We start from the raw sequence: 9054 nt of genomic DNA, 5'->3' as shown, positions 1-9054 counted from the left end.
TCAGCGACACCTGGTCACGGTGACGCACCGGCTCGGGTCGCTCGCTGCCGTAGCTGCGGAAGTCATCGCCGCTCGTCGTCCCCGCGACATGGGCCCTCGGCTCCCAATCTGCACCTGGTCCTCTGCCGGCGGACGGATCGGCGTGGCACGCTCCCCGCCCTTGGCGCCAAACGCACTCTCCGACGTCGTTGCGAACCGCCCCTCGTCGCCATCCATCTTCAGCGACACCTGGTCACGGTGACGCACCGGCGCGGCTCGCTCGCCGCCATACCCTTTGGAAGGCATCGCCGCTCGTCGTCCCCGCCGACATGGGCCCTCGGCTCCCAATCTGCACCTGGTCCTCTGCCGGCGGACGGATCGGCGCGGCACGCTCCCCGCCCTTGGCACCAAAAGCACTCCTTCGACGTCGTTGCAAACCGCCCCTCGTCGCCATCCATCTTCAGCGACACCTGGTCACGGTGACGCACCGGCGCGGCCCGCTCGCCGCCATACCCTGCGGAAGGCATCGCCGCTCGTCGTCCCCGCCGACATGGGCCCTCGGCTCCCAATCTGCACCTGGTCCTCTGCCGGCGGACGGATCGGCATGGCACGCTCTCCGCCCTTGGCGCCAAACGCACTCTCCGACGTCGTTGCGAACCGCCCCTCGTCGCCATCCATCTTCAGCGACACCTGGTCACGGTGGCGCACCGGCGCGGCCCGTTCGCCGCCATACCCTTTGAACGTCTCGCCGCTCGTCGTCCCCACTGACATGGGCCCTCGGCTCCCAATCTGCACCTGGTCCTCTGCCGGCGGACGGATCGGCATGGCACGCTCTCCGCCCTTGGCGCCAAACGCACTCTCCGACGTCGTTGCGAACCGCCCCTCGTCGCCATCCATCTTCAGCGACACCTGGTCACGGTGGCGCACCGGCGCGGCCCGTTCGCCGCCATACCCTTTGAACGTCTCGCCGCTCGTCGTCCCCACTGACATGGGCCCTCGGCTCCCAATCTGCACCTGGTCCTCTGCCGGCGGACGGATCGGCATGGCACGCTCTCCGCCCTTGGCGCCAAACGCACTCTCCGACGTCGTTGCGAACCGCCCCTCGTCGCCATCCATCTTCAGCGACACCTGGTCACGGTGGCGCACCGGCGCGGCTCGTTCGCCGCCATACCCTTTGAACGTCTCGCCGCTCGTCGTCCCCACTGACATGGGCCCTCGGCTCCCAATCTGCACCTGGTCCTCTGCCGGCGGACGGATCGGCATGGCACGCTCTCCGCCCTTGGCGCCAAACGCACTCTCCGACGTCGTTGCGAACCGCCCCTCGTCGCCATCCATCTTCAGCGACACCTGGTCACGGTGGCGCACCGGCGCGGCCCGTTCGCCGCCATACCCTTTGAACGTCTCGCCGCTCGTCGTCCCCACTGACATGGGCCCTCGGCTCCCAATCTGCACCTGGTCCTCTGCCGGCGGACGGATCGGCATGGCACGCTCTCCGCCCTTGGCGCCAAACGCACTCTCCGACGTCGTTGCGAACCGCCCCTCGTCGCCATCCATCTTCAGCGACACCTGGTCACGGTGGCGCACCGGCGCGGCCCGTTCGCCGCCATACCCTTTGAACGTCTCGCCGCTCGTCGTCCCCACTGACATGGGCCCTCGGCTCCCAATCTGCACCTGGTCCTCTGCCGGCGGACGGATCGGCATGGCACGCTCTCCGCCCTTGGCGCCAAACGCACTCTCCGACGTCGTTGCGAACCGCCCCTCGTCGCCATCCATCTTCAGCGACACCTGGTCACGGTGGCGCACCGGCGCGGCCCGTTCGCCGCCATACCCTTTGAACGTCTCGCCGCTCGTCGTCCCCACTGACATGGGCCCTCGGCTCCCAATCTGCACCTGGTCCTCTGCCGGCGGACGGATCGGCATGGCACGCTCTCCGCCCTTGGCGCCAAACGCACTCTCCGACGTCGTTGCGAACCGCCCCTCGTCACCATCCATCTTCAGCGACACCTGGTCACGGTGGCGCACCGGCGCGGCTCGTTCGCCGCCATACCCTTTGAACGTCTCGCCGCTCGTTGTTCGTGGGGCAGCCTTGGCATCGTTCTCAAACTTGGTGTACTGGCTGTCTGCGAGGTGCTGATCATCTTGAAAGTGAACCCTACGTGTGGTGGCCTTCTCACTTGAATTATCTTCTCGTCGTTGCTGCATTAGCCCTTCTTCGTCGTCGTGTTCCAAATCATCAATTGCTTCTCGGGCTGGCTGTGGACCGACAATCACCCGCTTTCTTGATCTAAAAGTACAGGCGCTTTGTGTGAGACGCTGCTTCGTACAGTGTTTGCAAGGGCTTTAGATCATATCGATTTCACCTTGATGCAGTTGATGTTTGGGCCTGAGCTGTAGTCGCACGCATCTTGTTTAGCACTTGCATCTGCTTTGTGAGACGTTGTTGCACAGCGGGGTCAGCAGCTTCCTACGCCATCGTTCCAACAGTGAGCAAGGATCGATTAACAAAACAAGTGGGCAACTGGAAGAAGATGTTGTTTAGCGCGCAATGCTCACTCTATAGCGATTTTGTATTGTGCTCCTTGATACGTGACCGACCGATCCTTCGAGCTGCGCTGGCAAATGCCGCCGAATAATAGGTGGAGGCATTGTACCGTTGCTCTCAGAAATATAATAGACTGATGTCCGCCTCTTGGAGTAGCCCAGGCTCTGCTCGACAAGCCTGTCCTTTGAACTACCAGCTTCACTCCCCCCCTACCAAGCATTCACTGCTGAGTCGGCCTTCCCCAAGCCCGCCGGGGCACCGTTCACGGCAAATTGGAAAACGTGCACACTGGCATTCTTCTCAGCGATGACCGTTTCAACGTATCTTGTTCAGCCAAAAGGATCTGACATTTATCAGGGTGCGTCTTTTGCGTCACTTCGCGTTGGCACAACATCTGTTGTCTACTGCAGTTCTCTGACCCGTCTTCGGGCAGCGACTTCCAGTGATTTTGGTTTTTTTTTTTCCTCCGCTGCTGGTGGTCGTGCTTGACCTTGGCAGCCTCGTGAATCGGTCACCAACGATTAGCAGGAGGAGCAAGCAGCTTCGTCACTCTCTATGTATTGGCCTTGTCGCCTCTCCTTTTCAATCGCTGAGTGGAATCTTCTGTCTAAGTGACCTTGCGTTGAAGTTCACACCACCGCAAGAATGCCCGTTGTGGTGTTTGGGAATCTTCCGCCGAACGTGCAGCAAAAGCACATGGCTGGGCTGATCACCACTGTGGGCGACGTGAAAGAGATGATGCTCATTGATGCTGGGTAGGATGCCATGACTTCATCCCTTCTTTGCGGCAATCGGAACACAGGCCCTTATCCTGACTGGTGCAAGTCTCATTGGTCATGGTATGATGCGCTTTTTTTTTCATCGTTGCCCACAGAGCCTCTCGCAAGTTGTATGTTCGGTTTGCTCGACAGGAAGATGTTGACGTCGCACAATGCTTGCACGAGTGCTTCTTTCTTGGCCGCCTTTTGGCCGTTGAAGCTGCTGATGGTGAGTATCGAGGTTTAGTGGTTGGAGTGGAAGCGACGAGTCATTCATCCCACTTGTTTATTACATTATTACTCTCGCAGACATGCCGGCTGAAGAGAAGCGAGTCAATTTCTACATTCCACCGCTGCCCGTCGCAAGCAGTGAGTTTGGCATTCTCTTGAGCCTGTCATCGTGGCGACCGTCTGTCCGTTCTGCTTGTGAACGAATCCCACTGTTAATTTTTCTTGCGATTGTGTAGACGTCATGCCGCCTCACCCCGCGATGATGGCAGCCAGTATGCTACCCATGCCCGGTAAGCTGAACCAACTTCACGATAACACTTTGCGAAATGACTCTCATTTAACCATGTGGCTCACCAGGACCAGCTCAATTGGGCCCAATGCCGAATCCGTTCAACAACAACCCGGTCGCATCCCTTCCTCCCCCACAAGCCACTGATACAAACTTCGCACTGGCTGCTAACGTCGTTGAAAGTGAGTTTAGCGACATGATGTCTGACGGCTGACTGTTCTTGTTTGCTCAAGATCTCACTCCTTTTGCATGCTTCCATGGCCTGCAGCGGGCAAAATGGACGAAATGAGGTTAGACCATGCTAGCCTAACATCGCCAAGAGATTTCATCTTTTTTAACCTTGAACTCGCTGTGTAGACGTACTCTGTATGTGGGGAATTTGGCGCTTCATACTAAGCAAGAAGATGTTGTCAAAGTGATGGCAACCTGCGGCACCATCAAGCAGGCGCGCATCGTTATGGATCCTTCGCGACAAGCACGGTTTGTTCATTCGCTTTGTATCTACAATTTAATTTCCCGACAATGGGACAGATTGGCTAATCAAACCACCCGGCTGTTGTCTTCACGCTAGATTTTGCTTCGTTGAGTTTGCTCACATTGAAGATGTTGCAACGGGTTTGACGCTGAATAACTCACTCTTGCATGACCGGTTTGTGACTGTCAATTACGCCAAGCACAACATCGTCAAAACCAGGGTAAGCTTTGGTCTCCCGTTATGACTTGCCATCAACAGGTGTTGAAATAGATGTTTTCTCAAATTCCTCGTGACGTGGCACTGTTCCATTCACCTCTTTGTGGTTCAACAGAATGCAGGTGCTCGCGACCGCCTTGCTGCCCAAGCCCTAAAGCGGGCCAGTGATGTTGAGGCCCGAATTCTTGCCCGAATGAGTATGTAGCTCCCTTGTTTTACATCGATGGCGCCATGGCAACCTGCCCACACCCGTGGTCCCACTGTCTTGCTTTATTCGCTTTTGTGCAGATAAAGGCAGCGGTGCCGATGAGGGAGATGGCAAGCGACGCTCCCGCAGCCCGCGCAGGTATAAGATTCGAGCATTGTTAGCTTTATCACCCTCTTGGCGTAGCATTCTATCGCTAAACCCATCGCTGCCCAATTGACAGGGACCGGAGCCCACCGCGTCGACGCTCTCCGCCTCGCCGCCGCTCTCGCTCGCCCTACCGTCGACGCTACTCGCGCTCGCCCGACCGTCGCCGTCGCCGCTCTCGTTCTCCTGATTGGCGCCGGGGACGCCGCGATCGTGATTATGATCGTCGCTATCGTGACCGGGACGATGACTACGATCGATACCGCGGGCGAAGTCGTGATTACGAACGTGATCGGCGCAGAGATCACGAGCGACGTGAAAGTGAGCGCGATCGCGATTATGAGCGCCGGCGTGAGGATGACGAGGACTGGGTTGAGAGCCAAGAGTATGAACGAGATTCGAAATCTCCTTCCAAGTAAGTTGCACGAGCCTTCCAATGTTGCCATCAACCCTTTGTAAGGTTGCATGACATGCTTACAACCCATGGCGTCAATGTAGGCGAAGCAAAAAAAGCAAGAAGCATAAATCGCATCACTCTGAGGATGATCATGTTCATGATCACAGCACAGCAAAGCAAACTGAGACTTCTGCCTCTGAATAAATGGCCGTTCAATATCAACGTATCAAATTGCAAGCCTGAAACCTTCACCGCGTCTTTTCTTTTTGACCAAAAACACTCAGACATACAAACGCGCGCCATCACAAAGAGCACGCGGTGCGGTTATTCAATGTTCAGCGCGTAGAGCAGCAAGCTGCTCGCGGGCTTTCTTCAGCTCTATTTTTTTTTTTTTTTTTTTTTTTTTTTGCGTAGGGACATCAAGGCACGATTAGATACATGGAGAGCTCAAACCCCGAGCTTCACACCAAGCCCCACCCAACAACCAAGCCTTGACGGGTGCCCTTTCAGACATACCTGAGATCAAGACCTCCAACTGCTCACGTGTCATTGACACAGTGCTCGACTTTGTGGCGTCGGCTGAGTCAGAGACCCCGTTCAACGTTTTCAGTTGCAACAAAAGTCGTGGCTCGTGGACCTACAATCGCGCAGCGTGAGAAGACCAAAAATTAGCGATAAAAATGCAGAGAGTAGGGATTTCAAACTCAGTGCTCGCAGCCACTGATGAGCAAACGTCTTCTTGCACAAACCTGGGTCTGCGATGTTCCGAAGATGTAATCAACCCGCCAGTCGTACTCTTTCAACTGCCAGACTGCAGCCGTAGTGAAGTGAGCTGAATAGAAACAACAGCACACATCAGGCGAGAAAACTTACGGCGAAGGCTGTCCTCGCGTAGTCGAGCCTGCAGTCCATCAATAGTGCCGTCATAGGCCTTGCATAGTGATGCAGAATGCTCTGCGAATTCACAATGGAAGAAAGTGAGAGGCAACCACCAGGAACGATGTGGATTGGCGAAGCTCTCAATTTCAAGAGCACTAACCCTTGGGTAAACCAAGCTGTTGAAGTTCATCGCTCAAAGTGGTGCTGTCCACATCAAAGCGCGCGGCGCTTGTAAATATGAAGCGTAAACTTGCAAGAAGTGTTTCTAAGTCGCCCGAGCCTGGTGTGCACAGAAGTGAGCGACACATTCGTTTCTCACTTCGCTTGAGAGTGCGTGAACATTGACGAACCGTATTTTGCATCGGATGTGAGCCTTTCGAGCTTTGCATACTACTCGTTTTGATTAATTAATGCCGTGAGTCGCCGACAGCGAGTTGAGGTCACTGGGTCAGCACACCATGACGAAACCACTCACGTCCAGTGTCTCGCCGAGTAAGTATTTGATGATGTGCGAAGCCACGAGCTTGATTTTCACAGAGCTCTAAAAGAGTTGTTAAGCGGAAGGGACATTAGCAATGGCAATGCGTTCCTGGAACCTTTCCCCTCTGTCAATCAAAAGGCATCAAGCCGATACGCACGACTTTGGTCAGAAGGGAAATCTCGGCAAGCAGCCAGTCAGGGCAATCTTGTCCTCCGCAGAAACGAAATTTCTAAAAACAACAGCCTTGGTGTAAGCTTGCAAGTTGTATAAAGATCCTGCAGCTGCCAATGCGTGTGTCTCGTGCATTCAGAAGGCAACGCGTGCGTCATTCGACGCAGAACAACGCGTGTAAAGCTCAAGCTTTCGATCAAACTCGCCATGGTTTCAGTTTGAGAGCGCAGAAAAATTGACTTCAGAAATAGAAACTTTTGGAGTGAGTTATGTGTGATTCTTTTTGTGCCTTTGTGCACATTGGATCTGACAAATGTGTCGACAAAATCTTATGCGCAGATTGACTTAACGGTGGGCTGCGATCATGGACGATCAGACAATGCCAAGTCCTGTGTCTTGCATGTTCGTTTGTCTGTCTTTCTACCTGTCGGTTGGTCTGTCAGTCTGTTTGGTTCGTATGAATATGTGTGGGTCTCCGTCGCTGTTTGTGTATGCGTCGATGTCTGTGCGTCTGTCTAATTGTGTGTCTGCCTGTGCCATGAGAAGACACACATTAATAAAAACGGCCTCCTCGACTCACTGCACCGCCATCTTTTCGTGGTATTTTCGACATGAAAACATCAACTTGTCACATCAACGAAGTCAGCAAACGCTCAAACATTATGGATCGGTCTCTAAGCAAGCCGCGCTTGTCACAGCGACAAAAAACGAGCGACAAAGGAACGCCGAAGCAAAAACAGATTGAGAGAGGAAAGGAGAACACATTGATATGAGGCCGAAACGGGAACAATCGTAAACAAGCAACAAACTAGGAACGGCGAGAGTCGGATTCCGGCACGTGGGTGGAGACGAAAAGGTCAGCACTGATCGGAGAAGAACTTCCGTTATCTCGCAAAGAGGTGGAGAATGAAGGTAAACCAGGAACAGGGGTACGCAGAGGAGAGAAAGAAGCAGAAGAAAGCCCTGACGGAGAAGGTGACATTAAAGGGGAAGTTCGAGTAGAGAATGAAGATCGGCGACGTGATGTCTGGTGAGCCGGTGAACTAAAGGGAGACGCACAAACACCGCTCGGCACCGCCTTGCTCGAGGTTGGACTGTCACCGCCCGAAGCAGCACTCGCGCCCGCGCCGTCATCCACAGCACCGGCGCCTTCGTCCTCGCCCTCGTCCGCTTCATCCGCCTCATCGGCAGCGGCCTTCTTCTGGTCAGACACACCAAACGCAGCACCCTGTGCGCTGCCAAAACTGAACCCAGCAAAACCAGACGTGCCCCCTTGCTGCTTCGTCTCAGCACTCAGGGCCGCCAGGCTCTTGCCACCGTTGCCAAAGCCACCCGCACTGGCACCCGCACTGGCACCGCTCGCACTCACGCCCGCACTGGTGCCGCTTGCCTTGGCAGCGTCAGACCCCTCTGACACAACAGCCGCATCCTGTGGGGCCTTTGACAACGCCTCCTTCAGCGCAGTCTCAAACTCCTCCCGGATCTCCGCAGTCTTAAACCGGATGCAAAACGAGTGGATTCGCTTCTCCGCCTCCTCGTCGTCCACATCATCAAACGCACTCCACGACAACGTCTTGTCATTGTTCGACAAGCCCTTCACCTCGCTGTCATGACGCAGCCAATGATTCGCCGCCAAGCGGCCCGTCTGGTCCCGGCGCATCACAAATCGCACGCGGCCACTCTGCCCATCGCGCAGAATCTTCGCGTCGCCGACCCCGCGCTCCTTCCAGTTCATGCCCTCGTTCGTCTTGCCCCAGCGGAACAGCTTGGCGCGGTGCGTAAACACCTCCTCGTCATTCTCCTCGCCAGTCACCTGTTCCACCTCCGACGCGTCCGGAAGCTGTACAACAGGCTTGAACTCGAGTCCCGGCATCTCCGCCTCGGGATCCTCCGCCGCAGCACTCGCGCCATCCTTGCTGTCAGCAGCAGTCGACGCGCCATCGCCGCCCTTGCTACCGAATAGTGGGCTCGGAACCTTGCCAAAGCTCAGGCCCCCGGCGTCACCGCCGCCGCTCTTGTTGCCCCAGCCAGAGCTGGTGCCGCTCTGCTTGGCCAGCGAACCAAAGCCGCCAAAGCCGCTAGAAGCACCAAAGCCTCCAAAACCACTCACACCGCTCGGCACCGCCTTGCTCGAGGTTGGACTGTCACCGCCCGAAGCAGCACTCGCGCCCGCGCCGTCATCCACAGCACCGGCGCCTTCGTCCTCGCCCTCGTCCGCTTCATCCGCCTCATCGGCAGCGGCCTTCTTCTGGTCAGACACACCAAACGCAGCACCCTGTGCGCT

General features: G+C 56.1%; 3 protein-coding genes across 3 annotated transcripts in view; 1 reads left to right on the top strand and 2 right to left on the bottom strand.

Annotated features, from left to right (window-relative positions):
- MONBRDRAFT_5765 (uncharacterized protein) overlaps window positions 1–2181 on the bottom strand; it is a gene marked incomplete at both ends in the record, with an annotated part of 15153 nt that extends 12972 nt beyond the window's left edge. Inside the window, 2 exons of the mRNA XM_001742998.1 lie at window positions 29–272; window positions 468–2181. Coding sequence (XP_001743050.1) covers window positions 29–272; window positions 468–2181 — 1958 coding nt within the window. The remainder of the gene's footprint in view (window positions 1–28; window positions 273–467) is intronic.
- A 985-nt stretch (window positions 2182–3166) lies between these two features.
- On the top strand, window positions 3167–5261 carry MONBRDRAFT_22895 (uncharacterized protein; the record flags this gene model as incomplete). The annotated part of the gene is made up of 11 exons (XM_001743318.1): window positions 3167–3276; window positions 3396–3508; window positions 3589–3648; window positions 3747–3800; window positions 3868–3981; window positions 4068–4089; window positions 4157–4279; window positions 4371–4494; window positions 4606–4687; window positions 4779–4836; window positions 4919–5261. 11 exons carry the CDS (start codon window positions 3167–3169, stop codon window positions 5259–5261), a joined length of 1203 nt encoding a protein of 400 aa, XP_001743370.1.
- A 2947-nt stretch (window positions 5262–8208) lies between these two features.
- On the bottom strand, window positions 8209–8643 carry MONBRDRAFT_14213 (uncharacterized protein; the record flags this gene model as incomplete). The annotated part of the gene is made up of 1 exon (XM_001742997.1): window positions 8209–8643. A coding segment is annotated over one exon (435 nt), but the record flags the coding sequence as incomplete, so codon positions are not given.
- Between the last annotated feature and the right edge of the window lie 411 nt (window positions 8644–9054).

Source organism: Monosiga brevicollis, genomic scaffold, assembly GCF_000002865.3.
Source record: "Monosiga brevicollis MX1 MONBRscaffold_3 genomic scaffold, whole genome shotgun sequence".
Taxonomy (NCBI): Eukaryota; class Choanoflagellata; order Craspedida; family Salpingoecidae; genus Monosiga; species Monosiga brevicollis.
This window is presented reverse-complemented; position numbering and strand designations above follow the sequence as displayed.